General features: G+C 46.7%; 1 protein-coding gene across 1 annotated transcript in view; it reads right to left on the bottom strand.

The window, feature by feature from the left end:
- The window catches only part of MUC16 (mucin 16, cell surface associated), a 50,757-nt gene extending 38,215 nt beyond the window's left edge, over positions 1-12,542 (bottom strand). The window contains 6 exon segments of the mRNA XM_050934507.1: positions 211-314; positions 556-683; positions 4,065-4,135; positions 7,180-7,394; positions 11,474-11,567; positions 12,471-12,542. Coding sequence (XP_050790464.1) covers positions 211-314; positions 556-683; positions 4,065-4,135; positions 7,180-7,394; positions 11,474-11,567; positions 12,471-12,542 — 684 coding nt within the window.
- Between the last annotated feature and the right edge of the window lie 14,693 nt (positions 12,543-27,235).

Here is a 27,235-nt window from a genome sequence, read left to right as displayed (position 1 = left end):
AGGTGCTGTGGTGGGAGTCAATGTCACTGTGGTCTCAGCTGGAGAAGTCACCATAGCAGCAAATGTGGATGTCTCTACTAAAGAGGAGGTGACAGCACTTGTGGTTGTGGTGGGATAAGTGACAAGAGGGGCAGTTGTGGTGGTCTCAACTTCTGTAGAGATGCTGGGAATTCTTGTGGTCTCAGAGGGCAAACTTGTCTCAGGATGTACCGTGGATGTCAACAGTAAAATAGAAGTGACTCCAGTTGTGGTCTCAGTGGGGGATGTTGCCACAGGGACTGGTGTGGTGATAGCCAGAGTGGTGGTTGTTTCAACTGGGGAAGTAGTAGGAAAGGTGACTGTGGTTGTCTCCTCCACTGTAGTGGCAGTAGTTACTGCTGTAGTCTCTGCAGAGGAACCGATCTCTAAAGGAGTTGTGAGTGTTTCTGCTATGGTAGATGTCCCTACAGGTGTACTCTTAGGTAACGAAGTGGTAGGAAGAGGAACCGGGGTAGTCTCTTCCACTGTAGAGGAGCCAGTTATTCCTGAAGACTGAGCTTGGAAAGTAGTCTCTACAGGAGCTGTGGAGGTCTCTAGAATAGTCGAAGTAGCTACAGCCGTGCTCCCAGGTAGTGCAGTGGTTGGAGGTGAAGCTGTGGTTGTCTCCTCTACGAAGCTGGAACTCGTTGTTGCTGTAGACGCAGCTGCAGAAGTGGTCTCTACAGGAGTTGTTAATGTTTCTGCTATGGTGGAAGTGGTTATAGCTGTGCTCTTATGGGCTGAAGTGGTAGGAAGGGCAACCGTGGCTGTGTCTTCTACTTTAGTGGTACTAGTGATTGCAGTAGTCTCAGCTAAGGAAGTGGTCTTTAGAGTAGCTGTGGAGTTTTGTAGAATAGGAGCTGTAACTGCAGCTGTGCTTTCCGGCTGTGAAATTGTAGGAAGCGGAAGTGTGGTTGTCTCCCTGACTGTAGAGGCAGTAGTTATTGCTGCTGTCTCTGCTAAGGAAGTAGATTCTAGTGGAGTAGTGGAGGTCTCTGGACTAGCAGAAGTGGCTACGGTTGTGCTCTGAGCTAATGAAACGGTGGGAAGCGCAACCATGATTGTCTTTTCTACTGTAGTCGTACTAGTTATTGCTGTAGTCTCAGCCAGGGAAGTGGACTGCCGAGAAGCTGTGGAAGTCTCTGGAATAAGAGACGAGGCTACAGCGGTGCTTTCAGGAAGAGAAGTGCTAGGAAAGGCAACTGTGGTTGTCTCTTCTAGTGTAGTGGCATTAGTTGTTGCTGCAGTCTCAGCTAGCAAAGTGGTCTCCAGAAGAGCTGTGGAGGTCTTCTGAATAAGAGAAGTGGCTGATGCCATAGTCCCAGGTAGTGAAGCAGTAGGAAAGAGAACCGTGGTTGTCTCTTCTGCTGTGCTGGTACTAGATATTGCTGTAGTCTTAGCTACAGACGTGGTCCCTATGGGAGTGGTGGAGGTCTCTGGTATAGGAGAGGTGGCTATAGCTGTAATTTCATGGGCTGAAGTAGTAGGGAGAGTAATTGTGGCTGTCTCGCCTACTGCCGTGGTACCAGTTACTGCTGTAGTCTCATTTGGGGAAGAGGTCTCCAGAGCACCGCTTGAGCTAGTTGAAATAGTAGAGGTGGCTGCTGCTGTGGTCCTAAGAAGTGTACTGCTAGGAAGAGGAACTGCGGTTGTCTCTTCTACAGTAGAGCTACTAGTCATTGCTGTAGTTTCAGATAGAGAAGTAGGCTCTAGAGGAGAGGTGGATGTTTCTCCTGTGATTCTTGTGAGTACAGCTGTGCTTTCGGGTTGTGAAGCTTTGGAAAGGGGAAATGTGGTTGTCTCTTGAATTGTAGTGGTACTAGTTTTTGTTGTCATTTCACCTGGAGACATGGTCTCTACAGAAGAGGTGGATGTCTCTAGTATAGTAGAGCTGTCTGCTGCTGTGGTCCTAAGAAGTGTAGTAGTAGGAAGAAGAAGTGTGGTTGTCTTTTCTCCTGTAGTGCTACTAGTTATTGCTGTCGTTTCGGGGACAGATGTCATTTTAAGGGGAGGGGTAGATTTTTCTCCTTCAGTCGTGGTGGCTACAGCTGTGGTTTCAGGTTGTGAAGCTGTAAAGAGGGGAAGTGTGGTTCTTCCCTCTATTGTTGTAGCATTATTTATTGGTATAGTCTCAGCCAGGGAAGTGGTCTCTTCTGGAGCTGTGGATGTCTCTGGATTAGTAGAGGTGGCTGCAGTTGTGCTCTCAGGTAGTGAAGTGGTAGGAAGAGCAACAATGGTTGTCCCCTCTACTGTCCTGTTACCAAGTAATGCTGTAGTCTGACCTGGGAAAGTGGTCTCTAGAGGAGATGTGGATGTTTCTGCTGTTGCAGAGGTGGCTGCAACTGTCATAATAGACACTGAACTAGCAGGCGGAGTGATTGTGGTTGGCTGTGATGTGGAAGTGCTAATTAGTGTTGTGGACTCAGCTGGGGAGGAGGTTGGATGAGCAGAAGTGGTTGTCTCTGCTAACAGAGAGGTAGCTGCAGTTCTAGTCTTAGCTGTGGAAGTGGTCACTGGCGCTTTGGTGGTGGATTCTGCTCGTGTTGTGAGATACGTTGTTGTGGTCCCAGGTTTGTTTGGGATCAGGGGAGCTGCTTCTTTGGTGGTACTCTCTAATGTTGTACTTCTGGTCGTGGTGGTTTTAACCACAGGAGTTGTCTGTGTTGTTGTGCCATTATTATCTTGATTTTGTTCCACTGGCTTAGCGGTCTTCTGGTAGATTATTTCTGTTATTTCATGATCTGTGTAGAGAAATGTATCTCCATTATGCTAGTTTACATAGGTGCTTATACCACATATTGAGTGCAAATCCACGAAATATGCATATCAATAATACATGGTCATTGTGAATATACAGTGTTTGTTTTAGCATGAATATTCCAACATTTTCTCCCCAGTTGTACATTTCTTCTATCTATGTTTATCACAATTTACATGTAGCATGCATGAGAGATTCACTGCAGAGGTAAAATAACCTGAGCATGCATCCCAGAGCAGGCCACTCATGTCATTTCACCCAAAACAGCTTCAGGGGGAGAGGAGGAGGAGGAGGAGGAGAATGTCCTTCCTCATAACTTTTAGCCCAGTGGTTCAGGTCCTCCCTTGGGATGTGGAAGACTGACTGACTGTTGCACTGTGGATAAATAATAAAAGAATCATTTGTGCAGGGGATCTGATTCCTGAATCTCCCACATCCCGGGAGAGTGCTCTAATGAAAAAGATATAGACTCATTCTTATGCATTCTCTCTCTCCCCTCCTATCCCTGCACACTCATTTTATAGGGGCCTAGGTGTCTCTCTGAGGCTCCATGATACGCAATTATTTTCTAACTGCCTGTAAGAGCATCACAGACGTGAGCGCCATTTCTGCATCCAGGCTGTAACTTTTTAAGTTTGAACTTTTAAGTGCCGCTGACTTCAGTGAGACTGCTCAGTTGCTTGAGTGCTTTGCTGAAGAGGGAAGAACTTAGTCACATGTTTAATGTTAAGCACATGCTGAAGGACTTAAATATTTTACTGAATTGGGGTCTTAGCACTTAATATTTCCTTTTCAAGCTTTCAAGATACTCTTGTAAATGGGAAAATCTACCAAGAAAAATTCAGAGAATTCCTATTTCAATGCTTTTTTTGTCAGTTTGTATCCCCTTTTCTCCCACATTTATTTATGTTCGTTAATAAGTTTCAAGAAGATTATTTAACTTCAGTTAAGCAGGCAACATTTTAATAATACGATAGTCCCATATGTTCTATTTATTCTTTCTTTTATGTTCATATCTCCCTTGTTTCCTATACCCATGGAAAGTCTGCATTTTGCCACCTCTATCCCAAATAATACTCAATTATTCTAGGTAGCATGAAATATTCATTTTTTAGCCACAAAATATCTCATTCTAATTAGATAAACACTACTAAAAACTGTTTCTTTTACTACGTGACTTCAAAAGGATGACAACCCAGACTCCTGCTGCTTTAAAATGGGTCTGAACTCATGGGGAAGCAAATTCTGCAACTACAAAGAATACACAAGTGGAAAACAATGCCCTTACTTGTCAAAGCAACTGTGGTAGGTGAAAGCGATGTTGTGGTTGTCACAGAGATGGCTGCCGTTGTTTCCCCTCTGACAGAAACGCCCAAAGCGGTTGTGGTCTCAGCTGGGGAAGTTGTAAAATGGGCAGATGTGGTTGTTCCCTGTGCTGTAGTGCCAGTGTAAGTTGGTGTAGTCTCAGCAGGGGTAGTGCTGATTGGAGTCATTGTGCTTCTCTCTGCTGCTGTAGCAATGGATGATGTTTTAGTATTCTCAGCAAGAAGAGTGGTGACAGGGGATGCTGTGGGTGTCCCCCGTTCTGTAGTGGTGCCCAAAGCTATTGGGATCTCAGATGGGGAATTGGTCTCCAGTACAGATGTGAACGTTTTAGGAGCTGATGTGGTGGGAGTCAGCATCACCGTGGTTTCAGCTGGAGAAGTCACCATAACAGCAACTGTGGATGTCTCTGCTAACGCGGTGGGATAAGTGACAAGAGGGGCAGCTGTGGTTGTCTCAACTTCTGTAGAGATGCTGGGAATTCTTGTGGTCTCAGAGGGCAAACTTGTCTCAGGATGTACCGTGGATGTCAACAGTAAAATAGAAGTGACTCCAGTTGTGGTCTCAGTTGGGGATGTTGCCACAGGGACTGGTGTGGTGATAGCCAGAGTGGTGGTTGTTTCAACTGGGGAAGCAGTAGGAAAGGTGACTGTGGTTGTCTCCTCCACTGTAGTGGCAGTAGTTACTGCTGTAGTCTCTGCAGAGGAACCGATCTCTAAAGGGGTTGTGAGTGTTTCTGCTATGGTAGATGTCCCTACAGGTGTACTCTTAGGTAAGAAAGTGGAAGGAAGAGGAACCGGGGTAGTCTCTTCCACTGTAGAGGAGCCAGTTATTCCTGAAGACTGAGCTTGGAAAGTAGTCTCTACAGGAGCTGTGGAGGTCTCTAGAATAGTCGAAGTAGCTACAGCCATGCTCCCAGGTAATGCAGTGGTTGGAGGTGAAGCTGTGGTTGTCTCCTCTACGAAGCTGGAACTCGTTGTTGCTGTAGTCGCAGCTGCAGAAGTTGTCTCTACAGGAGTTGTTAATGTTTCTGCTATGGTGGAAGTGGTTATAGCTGTGCTCTTATGGGCTGAAGTGGTAGGAAGGGCAACCGTGGCAGTGTCTTCTACTTTAGTGGTACTGGAGATTGCAGTAGTCTCAGCTAAGGAAGTTGTCCTTAGAGTAGCTGTGGAGGTTTGTAGAAGAGGAGCTGTAACTGCAGCTGTGCTTTCCGGCTGTGAAATTGTAGGAAGCGGAAGTGTGGTTGTCTCCCTGACTGTAGAGGCAGTAGTTATTGCTGCTGTCTCTGCTAAGGAAGTAGATTCTAGTGGAGCAGTGGAGGTCTCTGGACTAGCAGAAGTGGCTACGGTTGTGCTCTGAGATAGTGAAATGGTGGGAAGTGCAACCGTGGTTGTCTCTTCTACTATAGTCGTACTAGTTATTGCTGTAGTCTCAGGCAGGGAAGTGGACTGCCGAGAAGCTGTGGAGGTCTCTGGCATAAGAGACGAGGCTACTGCGGTGCTTTCAGGAAGAGAAGTGCTAGGAAAGGGAACTGTGGTTGTCTCTTCTAGTGTAGTGGCATTAGTTGTTGCTGCAGTCTCAGCTAGCGAAGTGGTTTCCAGAAGAGCTGTGAAAGTCTTTTGAATAAGAGAAGTGTCTGATGCCATAGTCCCAGGTAGTGAAACAGTAGGAAAGAGAACCGTGGTTGTCTCTTCTGCTGTGCTGGTACTAGATATTGCTGTAGTCTTAGCTACAGACGTGGTCCCTATGGGAGTGGTGGAGGTCTCTGGTATAGCAGAGGTGGCTATAGCTGTACTTTCATGGGCTGAAGTAGTAGGGAGAGTAATTGTGGTTGTCACGCCTACTGCTGTGGTACCAGTTGCTGTTTTAGTATCATCTCGGGAAATGGTCTCCAGAGTGCTAGTGGAGGTCTCTCTAATAGTAGTGTGAGTTGTTAGGGTCTCAGAAGAGGTAGCGGTAATTGGAGTAACTGTGCTTCTCTCTGCTGCTGTAGCAATGGGTGCTGTTTTAGTAGTCTCGGCGAGAACAGTGGTGATAGGGGATGCCGTGGGTGTCCCCCGTTCTGTAGTGGTGCCCAAAGCTATTGGGATCTCAGATGGGGAATTGGTCTCCAGTACAGATGTGGACGTTTTAGGAGGTGCTGTGGTGGGAGTCAATGTCAGTGTGGTCTCAGCTGGAGAAGTCACCATAGCAGCAAATGTGGATGTCTCTGCTAAAGAGGAGGTGACAGCACTTGTGGTTGTGGTGGGATAAGTGACAAGAGGGGCAGTTGTGGTTGTCTCAACTTCTGTAGAGATGCTGGGAATTCTTGTGGTCTCAGAGGGCAAACTTGTCTCAGGATGTACCGTGGATGTCAACAGTAAAATAGAAGTGACTCCAGTTGTGGTCTCAGTGGGGGATGTTGCCACAGGGACTGGTGTGGTGATAGCCAGAGTGGTGGTTGTTTCAACTGGGGAAGTAGTAGGAAAGGTGACTGTGGTTGTCTCCTCCACTGTAGTGGCAGTAGTTACTGCTGTAGTCTCTGCTGAGGAACCAATCTCTAAAGGAGTTGTGAGTGTTTCTGCTATGGTAGATGTCCCTACAGGTGTACTCTTAGGTAACGAAGTGGTAGGAAGAGGAACCGGGGTAGTCTCTTCCACTGTAGAGGAGCCAGTTATTCCTGAAGACTGAGCTTGGAAAGTAGTCTCTACAGGAGCTGTGGAGGTCTCTAGAATAGTCGAAGTAGCTACAGCCATGCTCCCAGGTAGTGCAGTGGTTGGAGGTGAAGCTGTGGTTGTCTCCTCTACGAAGCTGGAACTCGTTGTTGCTGTAGTCGCAGCTGCAGAAGTTGTCTCTACAGGAGTTGTTAATGTTTCTGCTATGGTGGAAGTGGTTATAGCTGTGCTCTTATGGGCTGAAGTGGTAGGAAGGGCAACCGTGGCTGTGTCTTCTACTTTAGTGGTACTAGTGATTGCAGTAGTCTCAGCTAAGGAAGTGGTCTTTAGAGTAGCTGTGGAGGTTTGTAGAAGAGGAGCTGTAACTGCAGCTGTGCTTTCCGGCTGTGAAATTGTAGGAAGCGGAAGTGTGGTTGTCTCCCTGACTGTAGAGGCAGTAGTTATTGCTGCTGTCTCTGCTAAGGAAGTAAATTCTAGTGGAGCAGTGGAGGTCTCTGGACTAGCAGAAGTGGCTACAGTTGTGCTCTGAGATAGTGAAATGGTGGGAAGTGCAACCGTGGTTGTCTCTTCTACTATAGTCGTACTAGTTATTGCTGTAGTCTCAGCCAGGGAATTGGACTGCCGAGAAGCTGTAGAGGTCTCTGGAATAAGAGACAAGGCTACTGCGGTGCTTTCAGGAAGAGAAGTGCTAGGAAAGGCAACTGTGGTTGTCTCTTCTAGTGTAGTGGCATTAGTTGTTGCTGCAGTCTTAGCTAGCGAAGTGGTCTCCAGAAGAGCTGTGGAGGTCTTCTGAATAAGAGAAGTGTCTGATGCCATAGTCCCAGGTAGTGAAGCAGTAGGAAAGAGAACCGGGGTTGTCTCTTCTGCTGTGCTGGTACTAGATATTGCTGTAGTCTTAGCTACAGACGTGGTCCCTACGGAAGTGGTGGAGGTCTCTGGTATAACAGAGGTGGCTTTAGCTGTACTTTCATGGGCTGAAGTAGTAGGGAGAGTAATTGTGGCTGTCTCGCCTACTGCCATGGTACCAGCTACTGCTGTAGTCTCATTTGGGGAAGAGGTCTCCAGAGCACCGATTGAGCTCGCTGAAATAGTAGAGGTGGCTGCTGCTGTGGTCCTAATAAGTGTACTGGTAGGAAGAGGAACTGCGGTTGTCTCTTCTACAGTAGAGCTACTAGTCATTGCTGTAGTTTCAGAGAGGGAAGTAGGCTCTAGAGGAGAGGTGGATGTTTCTCCTGTGGTTCTTGTGAATACAGCTGTGCTTTCGGGTTGTGAAGCTTTGGAAAGAGGAAATGTGGTTGTCTCTTGAATAGTAGTGGTACTAGTTATTGTTGTCATTTCACCTGGAGACATGGTCTCTGCAGAAGAGGTGGATGTCTCTAGTATAGTAGAGGTGTCTGCTGCTGTGGTCCTAAGAAGTGTAGTAGTAGGAAGAAGAAGTGCGGTTGTCTTTTCTCCTGTAGTGCTACTAGTTATTGCTGTCGTTTCAGGGACAGATGTCATCTCAAGGGGAAGGGTTGATGTTTCTCCTAGAGTCGTGGTGGCTACAGCTGTGGTTTCAGGTTGTGAAGCTGTAGAAAGGGGAAGTGTGGTTCTCCCCTCTATTGTTGTAGCACTAATTATTGGTATAGTCTCAGCCAGGGAAGTGGTCTCTTCTGGAGCTGTGGATGTCTCTGGATTAGTAGAGGTGGCTGCAGTTGTGCTCTCAGGTAGTGAAGTGGTAGGAAGAGCAACAATGGTTGTCCCCTCTACTGTCCTGTTACCAAGTAATGCTGTAGTCTGACCTGGGAAAGTGGTCTCTAGAGGAGATGTGGATGTTTCTGCTGTTGCAGAGGTGGCTGCAACTGTCATAATAGACATTGAACTAGCAGGCAGAGTGATTGTGGTTGGCTGTGATGTGGAAGTGCTAATTAGTGTTGTGGATTCAGCTGGGGAGGAGGTTGGATGAGCAGAAGTGGTTGTCTCTGCTAACAGAGAGGTAGCTGCAGTTCTAGTCTTAGCTGTGGAAGTGGTAACTGGGGCTTTGGTGGTGGATTCTGCTCGTGTTGGGAGATACGTTGTTGTGGTCCCAGGTTTGTTTGGGATCAGGGGAGCTGCTTCTTTGGTGGTACTCTCTAATGTTGTACTTCTGGTCGTGGTGGTTTTAACCACAGGAGTTGTCTGTGTTGTTGTGCCATTATTATCTTGATTTTGTTCCACTGGCTTAGCAGTCTTCTGGTAGATTATTTCTGTTATTTCATGATCTGTGTAGAGAAATGTATCTCCATTATGCTAGTTTACATAGGTGCTTATACCACATATTGAGTGCAAATCCACGAAATATGCATATCAATAATACATGGTCATTGTGAATATACAGTGTTTGTTTTAGCATGAATATTCCAACATTTTCGCCCCAGTTGTACATTTCTTCTATCTATGTTTATCACAATTTACATGTAGCATGCATGAGAGATTCACTGCAGAGGTAAAATAACCTGAGCATGCCCCCCAGAGCAGACCACTCATGTCATTTCACCCAAAACAGCTTCAGGGGGAGAGGAGGAGGAGAAGGAGGAGAATGTCCTTCCTCATAACTTTTAGCCCAGTGGTTCATGTCCTCCCTTGGGATGTGGAAGACTGACTGTTGCACTGTGGATAATTAATAAAAGAATCATTTGTGCAGGGGATCTGATTCCTGAATCTCCCACATCCCGGGAGAGTGCTCTAATGAAAATAATATAGACTTATTCTTATGCATTCTCTCTCTCCCCTCCTATCCCTGCACACTCATTTTATAGGGGCCTAGGTGTCTCTCTGAGGCTCCATGATACGCAATTATTTTCTAACTGCCTGTAAGAGCATCACAGACGTGAGCGCCATTTCTGCATCCAGGCTGTAACTTTTTAAGTTTGAACTTTTAAGTGCCGCTGACTTCAGTAAGACTGCTCAGTTGCTTGAGTGCTTTGCTGAAGAGGGAAGAACTTAGTCACATGTTTAATGTTAAGCACATGCTGAAGGACTTAAATATTTTACTGAATTGGGGTCTTAGCATTTAATATTTCCTTTTCAAGCTTTCAAGATACTCTTGTAAATGGGAAAATCTACCAAGAAAAATTCAGAGAATTCCTATTTCAATACTTTTTTTGTCAGTTTGTATCCCCTTTTCTCCCACATTTATATATGTTCGTTAATAAGTTACAAGAAGATAATTTAACTTCAGTTAAGCAGGCAACATTGTGATAATACGACAGTCCCATATGTTCTATTTATTCTTTCTTTTATGTTCATATCTCCCTTGTTTCCTATACCCATGGAAAGTCTGCATTTTGCCACCTCTATCCCAAATAATACTCAATTATTCTAGGTAGCATGAAATATTCATTTTTTAGCCACAAAATATCTCATTCTAATTAGATAAACACTACTAAAAACTGTTTCTTTTACTATGTGACTTCAAAAGGATGACTACCCGGACTCCTGCTGCTTTAAAATGGGTCTGAACTCATGGGGAAGCAAATTCTGCAACTACAAAGAATACACAAGTGGAAAACAATGCCCTTACTTGTCAAAGCAGCTGTGGTAGGTGAAAGCGATGTTGGGGTTGTCACAGAGATGGCTGCCGTTGTTTCCCCTCTGACAGGAACGCCCAAAGCGGTTGTGGTCTCAGCTGGGGAAGTTGTAAAATGGGCAGATGTGGTTGTTCCCTGTGTTGTAGTGGAAGTGTAAGTTGGTGTAGTCTCAGCAGGGGTAGTGCTGATTGGAGTCATTGTGCTTCTCTCTGCTGCTGTAGCAATGGATGATGTTTTAGTAGTCTCAGCAAGAACAGTGGTGACAAGGGATGCTGTGGGTGTCCCCCGTTCTGTAGTGGTGCCCAAAGCTATTGGCATCTCAGATGGGGAATTGGTCTCCAGTACAGATGTGGATGTTTTAGGAGGTGCTGTGGTGGGAGTCAATGTCAGTGTGGTCTCAGCTGGAGAAGTCACCATAACAGCAACTGTGGACGTCTCTGCTAACGAGGAGGTGACAGCACTTGTGGTTGCGGAGGGATAAGTGACAAGAGAGGCAGCTGTGGTTGTCTCAACTTCTGTAGAGATGCTGGGAATTCTTGTGGTCTCAGAGGGCAAACTTGTCTCAGGATGTACCGTGGATGTCAACAGTAAAATAGAAGTGACTCCAGTTGTGGTCTCAGTGGGGGATGTGGCCACAGGGACTGGTGTGGTGATAGCCAGAGTGGTGGTTGTTTCAACTGGGGAAGTAGTAGGAAAGGTGACTGTGGTTGTCTCCTCCACTGTAGTGGCAGTAGTTACTGCTGTAGTCTCTGCTGAGGAACCAATCTCTAAAGGAGTTGTGAGTGTTTCTGCTATGGTAGATGTCCCTACAGGTGTACTCTTAGGTAACGAAGTGGTAGGAAGAGGAACCGGGGTAGTCTCTTCCACTGTAGAGGAGCCAGTTATTCCTGAAGACTGAGCTTGGAAAGTAGTCTCTACAGGAGCTGTGGAGGTCTCTAGAATAGTCGAAGTAGCTACAGCCATGCTCCCAGGTAGTGCAGTGGTTGGAGGTGAAGCTGTGGTTGTCTCCTCTACGAAGCTGGAACTCGTTGTTGCTGTAGTCGCAGCTGCAGAAGTTGTCTCTACAGGAGTTGTTAATGTTTCTGCTATGGTGGAAGTGTTTATAGCTGTCCTCTTATGGGCTGAAGTGGTAGGAAGGGCAACCATGGCTGTGTCTTCTACTTTAGTGGTACTAGCGATTGCAGTAGTCTCAGCTAAGGAAGTGGTCTTTAGAGTAGCTGTGGAGGTTTGTAGAAGAGGAGCTGTAACTGCAGCTGTGCTTTCCGGCTGTGAAATTGTAGAAAGCGGAAGTGTGGTTGTCTCCCTGACTGTAGAGGCAGTAGTTATTGCTGCTGTCTCTGCTAAGGAAGTAGATTCTAGTGGAGCAGTGGAGGTCTCTGGACTAGCAGAAGTGGCTACGGTTGTGCTCTGAGATAGTGAAATGGTGGGAAGCGCAACCGTGGTTGTCTCTTCTACTATAGTTGTACTAGTTATTGCTGTAGTCTCAGGCAGGGAAGTGGACTCCCGAGAAGCTGTGGAGGTCTCTGGCATAAGAGACAAGGCTACTGCGGTGCTTTCAGGAAGAGAAGTGCTAGGAAAGGGAACTGTGGTTGTCTCTTCTAGTGTAGTGGCATTAGTTGTTGCTGCAGTCTCAGCTAGCAAAGTGGTCTCCAGAAGAGCTGTGGAGGTCTTCTGAATAAGAGAAGTGGCTGATGCCATAGTCCCAGGTAGTGAAGCAGTAGGAAAGAGAACCGTGGTTGTCTCTTCTGCTGTGCTGGTACTAGATATTGCTGTAGTCTTAGCTACAGACGTGGTCCCTATGGGAGTGGTGGAGGTCTCTGGTATAGGAGAGGTGGCTATAGCTGTAATTTCATGGGCTGAAGTAGTAGGGAGAGTAATTGTGGTTGTCACGCCTACTGCTGTGGTACCAGTTACTGTTTTAGTCTCATCTCGGGAAGCGTTCTCCAGAGTGCTAGTGGAGGTCTCTCTAATAGTAGTGTGAGTTGTTAGGGTCTCAGAAGAGGTAGCGGTAATTGGAGTAATTGTGCTTCTCTCTGCTGCTGTAGCAATGGGTGCTGTTTTAGTAGTCTCGGCGAGAACAGTGGTGACAGGGGATGCCGTGGGTGTCCCCCGTTCTGTAGTGGTGCCCAAAGCTATTGGGATCTCAGATGGGGAATTGGTCTCCAGTACAGATGTGGACGTTTTAGGAGGTGCTGTGGTGGGAGTCAATGTCAGTGTGGTCTCAGCTGGAGAAGTCACCATAGCAGCAAATGTGGATGTCTCTTCTAAAGAGGAGGTGACAGCACTTGTGGTTGTGGTGGGATAAGTGACAAGAGGGGCAGTTGTGGTTGTCTCAACTTCTGTAGAGATGCTGGGAATTCTTGTGGTCTCAGAGGGCAAACTTGTCTCAGGATGTACCGTGGATGTCAACAGTAAAATAGAAGTGACTCCAGATGTGGTCTCAGTGGGGGATGTTGCCACAGGGACTGGTGTGGTGATAGCCAGAGTGGTGGTTGTTTCAACTGGGGAAGTAGTAGGAAAGGTGACTGTGGTTGTCTCCTCCACTGTAGTGGCAGTAGTTACTGCTGTAGTCTCTGCAGAGGAACCAATCTCTAAAGGAGTTGTGAGTGTTTCTGCTATGGTAGATGTCCCTACAGGTGTACTCTTAGGTAACGAAGTGGTAGGAAGAGGAACCAGGGTAGTCTCTTCCACTGTAGAGGAGCCAGTTATTCCTGAAGACTGAGCTTGGAAAGTAGTCTCTACAGGAGCTGTGGAGGTCTCTAGAATAGTCGAAGTAGCTACAGCCGTGCTCCCAGGTAGTGCAGTGGTTGGAGGTGAAGCTGTGGTTGTCTCCTCTACGAAGCTGGAACTCGTTGTTGCTGTAGTCGCAGCTGCAGAAGTTGTCTCTACAGGAGTTGTTAATGTTTCTGCTATGGTGGAAGTGGTTATAGCGGTGCTCTTATGGGCTGAAGTGGTAGGAAGGGCAACCGTGGCTGTCACTTCTACTTTTGTGGTACTCGTGATTGCAGTAGTCTCAGCTAAGGAAGTGGTCTTTAGAGTAGCTGTGGAGGTTTGTAGAATAGGAGCTGTAACTGCAGCTGTGCTTTCCGGCTGTGAAATTGTAGGAAGCGGTAGTGTGGTTGTCTCCCTGACTGTAGAGGCAGTAGTTATTGCTGCTGTCTCTGCTAAGGAAGTAGATTCTAGTGGAGCGGTGGAGGTCTCTGGACTAGCAGAAGTGGCTACGGTTGTGCTCTGAGATAGTGAAATGGTGGGAAGCGCAACCGTGGTTGTCTCTTCTACTATAGTTGTACTAGTTATTGCTGTAGTCTCAGCCAGGGAAGTGGACTCCTGAGAAGCTGTGGAGGTCTCTGGAATAAGAGACGAGGCTACTGCGGTGCTTTCAGGAAGAGAAGTGCTAGGATAGGCAACTGTGGTTGTCTCTTCTAGTGTAGTGGCATTAGTTGTTGCTGCAGTCTCAGCTAGCGAAGTGGTCTCCAGAAGAGCTGTGGAGGTCTTCTGAATAAGAGAAGTGGCTGATGCCATAGTCCCAGGTAGTGAAACAGTAGGAAAGAGAACCGTGGTTGTCTCTTCTGCTGTGCTGGTACTAGATATTGCTGTAGTCTTAGCTACAGACGTGGTCCCTATGGGAGTGGTGTAGGTCTCTGGTATAGGAGAGGTGGCTAAAGCTGTACTTTCATGGGCTGAAGTAGTAGGGAGAGTAATTGTGGCTGTCTCGCCTACTGCCGTGGTACCAGTTACTGCTGTAGTCTCATTTGGGGAAGAGGTCTCCAGAGCACCAATTGGGCTCGTTGAAATAGTAGAGGTGGCTGCTGCTGTGGTCCTAATAAGTGTACTGGTAGGAAGAGGAACTGCGGTTGTCTCTTCTACAGTAGAGCTACTAGTCATTGCTGTAGTTTCAGAGAGGGAAGTAGGCTCTAGAGGAGAGGTGGATGTTTCTCCTGTGGTTCTTGTGAATACAGCTGTGCTTTCGGGTTGTGAAGCTTTGGAAAGAGGAAATGTGGTTGTCTCTTGAATTGTAGTGGTACTAGTTATTGTTGTCATTTCACCTGGAGACATGGTCTCTGCAGAAGAGGTGGATGTCTCTAGTATAGTAGAGGTGTCTGCCGCTGTGGTCCTAAGAAGTGTAGTAGTAGGAAGAAGAAGTGTGGTTGTCTTTTCTCCTGTAGTGCTACTAGTTATTGCTGTCGTTTCAGGGACAGATGTCATCTCAAGGGGAAGGGTTGATGTTTCTCCTAGAGTCGTGGTGGCTACAGCTGTGGTTTCAGGTTGTGAAGCTGTAGAAAGGGGAAGTGTGGTTCTCCCCTCTATTGTTGTAGCACTAATTATTGGTATAGTCTCAGCCAGGGAAGTGGTCTCTTCTGGAGCTGTGGATGTCTCTGGATTAGTAGAGGTGGCTGCAGTTGTGCTCTCAGGTAGTGAAGTGGTAGGAAGAGCAACAATGGTTGTCCCCTCTACTGTCCTGTTACCAAGTAATGCTGTAGTCTCACCTGGGAATGTGGTCTCTAGAGGAGATGTGGATGTTTCTGCTGTTGCAGAGGTTGCTGCAACTGTCATAATAGACATTGAACTAGCAGGCGGAGTGATTGTGGTTGGCTGTGATGTGGAAGTGCTAATTAGTGTTGTGGACTCAGCTGGGGAGGAGGTTGGACGAGCAGAAGTGGTTGTCTCTGCTAACAGAGAGGTAGCTGCAGTTCTAGTCTTTGCTGTGGAAGTGGTCGCTGGGGCTTTGGTGGTGGATTCTGCTCGTGTTGTGAGATACGTTGTTGTGGTCCCAGGTTTGTTTGGGATGATGGAAACTGCTGCATTGGTGGTACTCTCTGATGTTGTACTTCTGGTCGTGGTGGTTTTAACCACAGGAGTTGTCTGTGTTGTTGTGCCATTATTAACTTGATTTTGTTCCACTGGCTTAGCGGTCTTCTGGTAGATTATTTCTGTTATTTCATGATCTGTGTAGAGAAATGTATCTCCATTATGCTAGTTTACATAGGTGCTTATACCACATATTGAGTGCAAATCCACGGAATATGCATATCAATAATAAACGGTCATTGTGAATATACAGTGTTTGTTTTAGCTTGAACATTCCAACATTTTCTCCCCAGTTGTACATTTCTTCTATCTATGTTTATCACAATTTACATGTAGCATGCATGAGAGATTCACTGCAGAGGTAAAATAACCTGAGCATGCATCCCAGAGCAGGCCACTCATGTCAGTTCACCCAAATCAGCTTCGGGGGGAGAGGAGGAGGAGGAGGAGAATGTCCTTCCTCATAACTTTTAGCCCAGTGGTTCAGGTCCTCCCTTGGGATGTGGAAGACTGACTGTTGCACTGTGGATAAATAATAAAAGAATCATTTGTGCGGGGGATCTGAGTCCTGAACCTCCCACATCCCGGGAGAGTGCTCTAATGAAAAAGATATAGACTCATTCTTATGCATTCTCTCTCTCCCCTCCTATCCCTGCACACTCATTTTATAAGGGCGTAGGTGTCTCTCTGAGGCTCCATGATACACAGTTATTTTCTAACTGCCTGTAAGAGCATCACAGACGTGAGCGCCATTTCTGCATCCAGGCTGTAACTTTTTAAGTTTGAACTTTTAAGTGCTGCTGACTTCAGTGAGACTGCTCAGTTGCTTGATTTCTTTGCTGAAGAGGGAAGAACTTAGTCACATGTTTAATGTTAAGCACGTGCTGAAGGTCTGAAATATTTTACTGAATTGGGGTCTTAGCATTTAATATTTCCTTTACAAGCTTTCAAAATACTCTTGTAAATGGGAAAAACTACCAAGAAAAATTCAGAGAATTCCTATTTCAATACTTTTTTTGTCAGTTTGTATCCCCTTTTCTCCTTCATTTATTTATGTTCGTTAATAAGTTTCAAGAAGATTATTTAACTTCAGTAAAGCAGGCAACATTTTAATAATACGACAGTCCCATATGTTCTATTTATTCTTTCTTTTATGTTCATATCTCCCTTGTTTCCTATACCCATGGAAAGTCTGCATTTTGCCACCTCTATCCCAAATAATACTCAATTATTCTAGGTAGCATGAAATATTCATTTTTTAGCCACAAAATATCTCATTCTAATTAGATAAACACTACTAAAAACTGTTTCTTTTACTATGTGACTTCAAAAGGATGACAACCCGGACTCCTGCTGCTTTAAAATGGGTCTGAACTCATGGGGAAGCAAATTCTGCAACTACAAAGAATACACAAGTGGAAAACAATGCCCTTACTTGTCAAAGCAGCTGTGGTAGGTGAAAGCGATGTTGTGGTTGTCACAGAGATGGCTGCCGTTGTTTCCCCTCTGACAGGAACGCCCAAAGCGGTTGTGGTCTCAGCTGGGGAAGTTGTAAAATGGGCAGATGTGGTTGTTCCCTGTGTTGTAGTGGAAGTGTAAGTTGGTGTAGTCTCAGCAGGGGTAGTGCTGATTGGAGTCATTGTGCTTCTCCCTGCTGCTGTAGCAATGGATGATGTTTTAGTATTCTCAGCAAGAAGAGTGGTGACAGGGGATGCTGTGGGTGTCCCCCGTTCTGTAGTGGTGCCCAAAGCTATTGGGATCTCAGATGGGGAATTGGTCTCCAGTACAGATGTGGACGTTTTAGGAGCTGATGTGGTGGGAGTCAGCGTCACCGTGGTTTCAGCTGGAGAAGTCACCATAACAGCAACTGTGGATGTCTCTGCTAACGCGGTGGGATAAGTGACAAGAGGGGCAGCTGTGGTTGTCTCAACTTCTGTAGAGATGCTGGGAATTCTTGTGGTCTCAGAGGGCAAACTTGTCTCAGGATGTACCGTGGATGTCAACAGTAAAATAGAAGTGACTCCAGTTGTGGTCTCAGTGGGGGATGTTGCCACAGGGACTGGTGTGGTGATAGCCAGAGTGGTGGTTGTTTCAACTGGGGAAGCAGTAGGAAAGGTGACTGTGGTTGTCTCCTCCACTGTAGTGGCAGTAGTTACTGCTGTAGTCTCTGCTGAGGAACCGGTCTCTAAAGGAGTTGTGAGTGTTTCTGCTATGGTAGATGTCCCTACAGGTGTACTCTTAGGTAAGAAAGTGGTAGGAAGAGGAACCGGGGTAGTCTCTTCCACTGTAGAGGAGCCAGTTATTCCTGAAGACTGAGCTTGGAAAGTAGTCTCTACAGGAGCTGTGGAGGTCTCTAGAATAGTCGAAGTAGCTACAGCCATGCTCCCAGGTAATGCAGTGGTTGGAGGTGAAGCTGTGGTTGTCTCCTCTACGAAGCTGGAACTCGTTGTTGCTGTAGTCGCAGTTGCAGAAGTTGTCTCTACAGGAGTTGTTAATGTTTCTGCTATGGTGGAAGTGGTTATAGCTGTGCTCTTATGGGCTGAAGTGGTAGGAAGGGCAACCGTGGCTGTGTCTTCTACTTTAGTGGTACTGGTGATTGCAGTAGTCTCAGCTAAGGAAGCGGTCTTTAGAGTAGCTGTGGAGGTTTGTAGAATAGAAGCTGTAACTGCAGCTGTGCTTTCCGGCTGTGAAATTGTAGGAAGCGGAAGTGTGGTTGTCTCCCTGACTGTAGAGGCAGTAGTTATTGCTGCTGTCTCTGCTAAGGAAGTAGATTCTAGTGGAGCAGTGGAGGTCTCTGTACTAGCAGAAATGGCTACGGTTGTGCTCTGAGATAGTGAAATGGTGGAAAGTGCAACCGTGGTTGTCTCTTCTACTATAGTCGTACTAGTTATTGCTGTAGTCTCAGCCAGAGAATTGGACTGCCGAGAAGCTGTGGAGGTCTCTGGAATAAGAGACCAGGCTACTGCGGTGCTTTCAGGAAGAGAAGTGCTAGGAAAGGCAACTGTGGTTGTCTCTTCTAGTGTAGTGGCATTAGTTGTTGCTGCAGTCTCAGCTAGCGAAGTGGTTTCCTGAAGAGCTGTGGAGGTCTTCTGAATAAGAGAAGTGTCTGATGCCATAGTCCCAGGTAGTGAAGCAGTAGGAAAGAGAACTGTGGTTGTCTCTTCTGCTGTGCTGGTACTAGATATTGCTGTAGTCTTAGCTACAGACGTGGTCCCTACGGGAGTGGTGAAGGTCTCTGGTATAGCAGAGGTGGCTTTAGCTGTACTTTCATGGGCTGAAGTAGTAGGGAGAGTAATTGTGGTTGTCACGCCTACTGCTGTGGTAGCAGTTACTGTTTTAGTATCATCTCGGGAAACGGTCTCCAGAGTGCTAGTGGAGGTCTCTCTAATAGTAGTGTGAGTTGTTAGGGTCTCAGAAGAGGTAGCGGTAATTGGAGTAACTGTGCTTCTCTCTGCTGCTGTAGCAATGGGTGCTGTTTTAGTAGTCTCGGCGAGAACAGTGGTGACAGGGGATGCCGTGGGTGTCCCCCGTTCTGTAGTGGTGCCCAAAGCTATTGGGATCTCAGATGGGGAATTGGTCTCCAGTACAGATGTGGACGTTTTAGGAGGTGCTGTGGTGGGAGTCAATGTCAGTGTAGTCTCAGCTGGAGATGTCACCATAGCAGCAAATGTGGATGTCTCTGCTAAAGAGGAGGTGACAGCACTTGTGGTTGTGGTGGGATAAGTGACAAGAGGGGCAGTTGTGGTTGTCTCAACTTCTGTAGAGATGCTGGGAATTCTTGTGGTCTCAGAGGGCAAACTTGTCTCAGGATGTACCGTGGATGTCAACGGTAAAATAGAAGTGACTCCAGTTGTGGTCTCAGTGGGGGATGTGGCCACAGGTACTGGTGTGGTGATAGCCAGAGTGGTGGTTGTTTCAACAGGGGAAGTAGTAGGATGGGTGACTGTGGTTGTCTCCTCCACTGTAGTGGCAGTAGTTACTGCTGTAGTCTCTGCTGAGGAACCAATCTCTAAAGGAGTTGTGAGTGTTTCTGCTATGGTAGATGTCCCTACAGGTGTACTCTTAGGTAAGAAAGTGGTAGGAAGAGGAACCAGGGTAGTCTCTTCCATTGAAGAGGAGCCAGGTATTCCTGAAGACTGAGTTTGGAAAGTAGTCTCTACAGGAGCTGTGGAGGTCTCTAGAATAGTCGAAGTAGCTACAGCCATGCTCCCAGGTAGTGCAGTGGTTGGAGGTGAAGCTGTGGTTGTCTCCTCTACGAAGCTGGAACTCGTTGTTGCTGTAGTCGCAGCTGCAGAAGTGGTCTCTACAGGAGTTGTTAATGTTTCTGCTATGGTGGAAGTGGTTATAGCTGTGCTCTTATGGGCTGAAGTGGTAGGAAGAGCGACCGTGGCTGTGTCTTCTACTTTAGTGGTACTCGTGATTGCAGTAGTCTCAGCTAAGGAAGTGGTCTTTAGAGTAGCTGTGGAGGTTTGTAGAATAGGAGCTGTAACTGCAGCTGTGCTTTCCGGCTGTGAAATTGTAGGAAGCGGAAGTGTGGTTGTCTCCCTGACTGTAGAGGCAGTAGTTATTGCTGCTGTCTCTGCTAAGGAAGTAGATTCTAGTGGAGCGGTGGAGGTCTCTGGACTAGCAGAAGTGGCTACGGTTGTGCTCTGAGGTAGTGAAATGGTGGGAAGCGCAACCATGGTTGTCTCTTCTACTATAGGCGTACTAGTTATTGCTGTAGTCTCCGCCAGGGAAGTGGACTCCCGAGAAGCTGTGGAGGTCTCTGGAATAAGAGATGAGGCTACTGCGGTGCTTTCAGGAAGAGAAGTGCTAGGAAAGGGAACTGTGGTTGTCTCTTCTGGTGTAGTGGCATTAGTTGTTGCTGCAGTCTCAGCTAGCGAAGTGGTCTCCAGAAGAGCTGTGGAGGTCTTCTGAATAAGAGAAGTGGCTGATGCCATAGTCCCAGGTAGTGAAACAGTAGGAAAGAGAACCGTGGTTGTCTCTTCTTCTGTGCTGGTACTAGATATTGCTGTAGTCTTAGCTACAGACGTGGTCCCTATGGGAGTGGTGGAGGTCTCTGGTATAGGAGAGGTGGCTAAAGCTGTACTTTCATGGGCTGAAGTAGTAGGGAGAGTAATTGTGGCTGTCTCGCCTACTGCCGTGGTACCAGTTACTGCTGTAGTCTGATTTGGGGAAGCGGTCTCCAGAGCACCGATTGAGCTCGCTGAAATAGTAGAGGTGGCTGCTGCTGTGGTCCTAATAAGTGTACTGGTAGGAAGAGGAACTGCAGTTGTCTCTTCTACAGTAGAGCTACTAGTCATTGCTGTAGTTTCAGAGAGGGAAGTAGGCTCTAGAGGAGAGGTGGATGTTTCTCCTGTGGTTCCTGTGAATACAGCTGTGCTTTCGGGTTGTGAAGCTTTGGAAAGGGGAAATGTGGTTGTCTCTTGAATAGTAGTGGTACTAGTTATTGTTGTCATTTCAGCTGGAGACATGGTCTCTACAGAAGAGCTGGATGTCTCTAGTATAGTAGAGGTGTCTGCCCCTGTGGTCCTAAGAAGTGTAGCAGTAGGAAGAAGAAGTGTGGTTGTCTTTTCTCCTGTAGTGCTACTAGTTATTGCTGTCGTTTCAGGGACTGATGTCATCTCAAGGGAAAGGGTTGATGTTTCTCCTACAGTCGTGGTGGCTACAGCTGTGGTTTCAGGTTGTGAAGCTGTGGAAAGGGGAAGTGTGGTTCTCCCCTCTTTTGTTGTAGCACTAATTATTGGTATAGTCTCAGCCGGGGAAGTGGTCTCTTCTGGAGCTGTGGATGTCTCTGGATTAGTAGAGGTGGCTGCAGCTGTGCTCTCAGTTAGTGAAGTGGTAGGAAGAGCAACAATGGTTGTCCCCTCTACTATCCTGTTACCAAGTAATGCTGTAGTCTCACCTGGGAAAGTGGTCTCTAGAGAAGATGTGGATGTTTCTGCTGTTGCAGAGGTGGCTGCAGCTGTCATAATAGACATTGAACTAGCAGGCGGAGTGATTGTGGTTGGCTGTGATGTGGAAGTGCTAATTAGTGTTGTGGACTCAGCTGGGGAGGAGGTTGGACGAGCAGAAGTGGTTGTCTCTGCTAACAGAGAGGTAACTGCAGTTCTGGTCTTAGCTGTGGAAGTGGTCACTGGGGCTTTGGTGGTGGATTCTGCTCGTGTTGTGAGATATGTTGTTGTGGTCCCAGGTTTGTTTGGGATGAGGGAAGCTACTACTTTGGTGGTACTCTCTGATGTTGTACTTCTGGTCGTGGTGGTTTTAACCACAGGAGTTGTCTGTGTTGTTGTGCCATTATTATCTTGATTTTGTTCCACTGGCTTAGCAGTCTTCTGGTAGATTATTTCTGTTATTTCATGATCTGTGTAGAGAAATGTATCTCCATTATGCTAGTTTACATAGGTGCGTATACCACATATTGAGTGCAAATCCACGGAATATGCATATCAATAATACATGGTCATTGTGAATATACAGTGTTTGTTTTAGCTTGAACATTCCAACATTTTCTCCCCAGTTGTACATTTCTTCTATCTATGTTTATCACAATTTACATGTAGCATGCATGAGAGATTCACTGCAGAGGTAAAATAACCTGAGCATGCCTCCCAGAGCAGACCACTCATGTCATTTCACCCAAAACAGCTTCAGGGGGAGAGGAGGAGGAGGAGGAGAATGTCCTTCCTCATAACTTTTAGCCCAGTGGTTCATGTCCTCCCTTGGGATGTGGAAGACTGACTGTTGCACTGTGGAGAATTAATAAAAGAATCATTTGTGCAGGGGATCTGATTCCTGAATCTCCCACATCCCGGGAGAGTGCTCTAATGAAAATAATATAGACTTATTCTTATGCATTCTCTCTCTCCCCTCCTATCCCTGCACACTCATTTTATAGGGGCCTAGGTGTCTCTCTGAGGCTCCATGATACGCAATTATTTTCTAACTGCCTGTAAGAGCATCACAGACGTGAGCGCCATTTCTGCATCCAGGCTGTAACTTTTTAAGTTTGAACTTTTAAGTGCCGCTGACTTCAGTAAGACTGCTCAGTTGCTTGAGTGCTTTGCTGAAGAGGGAAGAACTTAGTCACATGTTTAATGTTAAGCACATGCTGAAGGACTTAAATATTTTACTGAATTGGGGTCTTAGCATTTAATATTTCCTTTTCAAGCTTTCAAGATACTCTTGTAAATGGGAAAATCTACCAAGAAAAATTCAGAGAATTCCTATTTCAATACTTTTTTTGTCAGTTTGTATCCCCTTTTCTCCCACATTTATATATGTTCGTTAATAAGTTTCAAGAAGATAATTTAACTTCAGTTAAGCAGGCAACATTGTGATAATACGACAGTCCCATATGTTCTATTTATTCTTTCTTTTATGTTCATATCTCCCTTGTTTCCTATACCCATGGAAAGTCTGCATTTTGCCACCTCTATCCCAAATAATACTCAATTATTCCAGGTAGCATGAAATATTCATTTTTTAGCCACAAAATATCTCATTCTAATTAGATAAACACTACTAAAAACTGTTTCTTTTACTATGTGACTTCAAAAGGATGACAACCCGGACTCCTGCTGCTTTAAAATGGGTCTGAACTCATGGGGAAGCAAATTCTGCAACTACAAAGAATACACAAGTGGAAAACAATGCCCTTACTTGTCAAAGTAGCTGTGGTAGGTGAAAGCGATGTTGTGGTTGTCACAGAGATGGCTGCCGTTGTTTCCCCTCTGACAGAAACGCCCAAAGCGGTTGTGGTCTCAGCTGGGGAAGTTGTAAAATGGGCAGATGTGGTTGTTCCCTGTGTTGTAGTGGAAGTGTAAGTTGGTGTAGTCTCAGCAGGGGTAGTGCTGATTGGAGTCATTGTGCTTCTCCCTGCTGCTGTAGCAATGGGGGATGTTTTAGTAGTCTCAGCAAGAAGAGTGGTGACAGGGGATGCTGTGGGTGTCCCCCGTTCTGTAGTGGTGCCCAAAGCTATTGGGATCTCAGATGGGGAATTGGTCTCCAGTACAGATGTGGACGTTTTAGGAGCTGATGTGGTGGGAGTCAGCGTCACCGTGGTTTCAGCTGGAGAAGTCACCATAACAGCAACTGTGGATGTCTCTGCTAACGCGGTGGGATAAGTGACAAGAGGGGCAGCTGTGGTTGTCTCAACTTCTGTAGAGATGCTGGGAATTCTTGTGGTCTCAGAGGGCAAACTTGTCTCAGGATGTACCGTGGATGTCAACAGTAAAATAGAAGTGACTCCAGTTGTCGTCTCAGTTGGGGATGTTGCCACAGGGACTGGTGTGGTGATAGCCAGAGTGGTGGTTGTTTCAACTGGGGAAGCAGTAGGAAAGGTGACTGTGGTTGTCTCCTCCACTGTAGTGGCAGTAGTTACTGCTGTAGTCTCTGCTGAGGAACCGGTCTCTAAAGGAGTTGTGAGTGTTTCTGCTATGGTAGATGTCCCTACAGGTGTACTCTTAGGTAAGAAAGTGGTAGGAAGAGGAACCGGGGTAGTCTCTTCCACTGTAGAGGAGCCAGTTATTCCTGAAGACTGAGCTTGGAAAGTAGTCTCTACAGGAGCTGTGGAGGTCTCTAGAATAGTCGAAGTATCTACAGCCATGCTCCCAGGTAGTGCAGTGGTTGGAGGTGAAGCTGTGGTTGTCTCCTCTACGAAGCTGGAACTCGTTGTTGCTGTAGTCGCAGCTGCAGAAGTTGTCTCTACAGGAGTTGTTAATGTTTCTGCTATGGTGGAAGTGGTTATAGCTGTGCTCTTATGGGCTGAAGTGGTAGGAAGGGCAACCGTGGCAGTGTCTTCTACTTTAGTGGTACTGGTGATTGCAGTAGTCTCAGCTAAGGAAGTGGTCTTTAGAGTAGCTGTGGAGGTTTGTAGAAGAGGAGCTGTAACTGCAGCTGTGCTTTCCGGCTGTGAAATTGTAGGAAGCGGAAGTGTGGTTGTCTCCCTGACTGTAGAGGCAGTAGTTATTGCTGCTGTCTCTGCTAAGGAAGTAGATTCTAGTGGAGCAGTGGAGGTCTCTGGACTAGCAGAAGTGGCTACGGTTGTGCTCTGAGATAGTGAAATGGTGGGAAGTGCAACCGTGGTTGTCTCTTCTACTATAGTCGTACTAGTTATTGCTGTAGTCTCAGGCAGGGAAGTGGACTCCCGAGAAGCTGTGGAGGTCTCTGGCATAAGAGACAAGGCTACTGCGGTGCTTTCAGGAAGAGAAGTGCTAGGAAAGGGAACTGTGGTTGTCTCTTCTAGTGTAGTGGCATTAGTTGTTGCTGCAGTCTCTGCTAGCGAAGTGGTTTCCAGAAGAGCTGTGGAAGTCTTTTGAATAAGAGAAGTGTCTGATGCCATAGTCCCAGGTAGTGAAACAGTAGGAAACAGAACCGTGGTTGTCTCTTCTGCTGTGCTGGTACTAGATATTGCTGTAGTCTTAGCTACAGACGTGGTCCCTATGGGAGTGGTGGAGGTCTCTGGTATAGCAGAGGTGGCTATAGCTGTACTTTCATGGGCTGAAGTAGTAGGGAGAGTAATTGTGGTTGTCACGCCTACTGCTGTGGTACCAGTTACTGTTTTAGTATCATCTCGGGAAATGGTCTCCAGAGTGCTAGTGGAGGTCTCTCTAATAGTAGTGTGAGTTGTTAGGGTCTCAGAAGAGGTAGTGGTAATTGGAGTAACTGTGCTTCTCTCTGCTGCTGTAGCAATGGGTGCTGTTTTAGTAGTCTCGGCGAGAACAGTGGTGACAGGGGATGCCGTGGGTGTCCCCCGTTCTGTAGTGGTGCCCAAAGCTATTGGGATCTCAGATGGGGAATTGGTCTCCAGTACAGATGTGGACGTTTTAGGAGGTGCTGTGGTGGGAGTCAATGTCAGTGTGGTCTCAGCTGGAGAAGTCACCATAGCAGCAAATGTGGATGTCTCTGCTAAAGAGGAGGTGACAGCACTTGTGGTTGTGGTGGGATAAGTGACAAGAGGGGCAGTTGTGGTTGTCTCAACTTCTGTAGAGATGCTGGGAATTCTTGTGGTCTCAGAGGGCAAACTTGTCTCAGGATGTACCGTGGATGTCAACAGTAAAATAGAAGTGACTCCAGTTGTGGTCTCAGTGGGGGATGTTGCCACAGGGACTGGTGTGGTGATAGCCAGAGTGGTGGTTGTTTCAACTGGGGAAGTAGTAGGAAAGGTGACTGTGGTTGTCTCCTCCACTGTAGTGGCAGTAGTTACTGCTGTTGTCTCTGCTGAGGAACCAATCTCTAAAGGAGTTGTGAGTGTTTCTGCTATGGTAGATGTCCCTACAGGTGTACTCTTAGGTAACGAAGTGGTAGGAAGAGGAACCGGGGTAGTCTCTTCCACTGTAGAGGAGCCAGTTATTCCTGAAGACTGAGCTTGGAAAGTAGTCTCTACAGGAGCTGTGGAGGTCTCTAGAATAGTCGAAGTAGCTACAGCCATGCTCCCAGGTAGTGCAGTGGTTGGAGGTGAAGCTGTGGTTGTCTCCTCTACGAAGCTGGATCTCGTTGTTGCTGTAGTCGCAGCTGCAGAAGTTGTCTCTACAGGAGTTGTTAATGTTTCTGCTATGGTGGAAGTGGTTATAGCTGTGCTCTTATGGGCTGAAGTGGTAGGAAGGGCAACCGTGGCTGTGTCTTCTACTTTAGTGGTACTCGTGATTGCAGTAGTCTCAGCTAAGGAAGTGGTCTTTAGAGTAGCTGTGGAGGTTTGTAGAAGAGGAGCTGTAACTGCAGCTGTGCTTTCCAGCTGTGAAATTGTAGGAAGCGGAAGTGTGGTTGTCTCCCTGACTGTAGAGGCAGTAGTTATTGCTGCTGTCTCCGCTAAGGAAGTAAATTCTAGTGGAGCAGTGGATGTCTCTGGACTAGCAGAAGTGGCTACGGTTGTGCTCTGAGATAGTGAAATGGTGGGAAGTGCAACCGTGGTTGTCTCTTCTACTATAGTCGTACTAGTTATTGCTGTAGTCTCAGCCAGGGAATTGGACTGCCGAGAAGCTGTAGAGGTCTCTGGAATAAGAGACAAGGCTACTGCGGTGCTTTCAGGAAGAGAAGTGCTAGGAAAGGCAACTGTGGTTGTCTCTTCTAGTGTAGTGGCATTAGTTGTTGCTGCAGTCTTAGCTAGCGAAGTGGTCTCCAGAAGAGCTGTGGAGGTCTTCTGAATAAGAGAAGTGTCTGATGCCATAGTCCCAGGTAGTGAAGCAGTAGGAAAGAGAACCGTGGTTGTCTCTTCTGCTGTGCTGGTACTAGATATTGCTGGTGTCTTAGCTACAAACGTGGTCCCTACGGAAGTGGTGGAGGTCTCTGGTATAACAGAGGTGGCTTTAGCTGTACTTTCATGGGCTGAAGTAGTAGGGAGAATAATTGTGGCTGTCTCGCCTACTGCCATGGTACCAGCTACTGCTGTAGTCTCATTTGGGGAAGAGGTCTCCAGAGCACCGATTGAGCTCGCTGAAATAGTAGAGGTGGCTGCTGCTGTGGTCCTAATAAGTGTACTGGTAGGAAGAGGAACTGCGGTTGTCTCTTCTACAGTAGAGCTACTAGTCATTGCTGTAGTTTCAGAGAGGGAAGTAGGCTCTAGAGGAGAGGTGGATGTTTCTCCTGTGGTTCTTGTGAATACAGCTGTGCTTTCGGGTTGTGAAGCTTTGGAAAGAGGAAATGTGGTTGTCTCTTGAATAGTAGTGGTACTAGTTATTGTTGTCATTTCACCTGGAGACATGGTCTCTGCAGAAGAGGTGGATGTCTCTAGTATAGTAGAGGTGTCTGCCGCTGTGGTCCTAAGAAGTGTAGTAGTAGGAAGAAGAAGTGCGGTTGTCTTTTCTCCTGTAGTGCTACTAGTTATTGCTGTCGTTTCAGGGACAGATGTCATCTCAAGGGGAAGGGTTGATGTTTCTCCTACAGTCGTGGCTACAGCTGTGGTTTCAGGTTGTGAAGCTGTAGAAAGGGGAAGTGTGGTTCTCCCCTCTATTGTTGTAGCACTAATTATTGGTATAGTCTCAGCCAGGGAAGTGGTCTCTTCTGGAGCTGTGGATGTCTCTGGATTAGTAGAGGTGGCTGCAGTTGTGCTCTCAGGGAGTGAAGTGGTAGGAAGAGCAACAATGGTTGTCCCCTCTACTGTCCTGTTACCAAGTAGTGCTGTAGTC

Source organism: Gopherus flavomarginatus, chromosome 24 (assembly GCF_025201925.1).
Source record: "Gopherus flavomarginatus isolate rGopFla2 chromosome 24, rGopFla2.mat.asm, whole genome shotgun sequence".
Classification (NCBI taxonomy): domain Eukaryota; kingdom Metazoa; phylum Chordata; order Testudines; family Testudinidae; genus Gopherus; species Gopherus flavomarginatus.
This window is presented reverse-complemented; position numbering and strand designations above follow the sequence as displayed.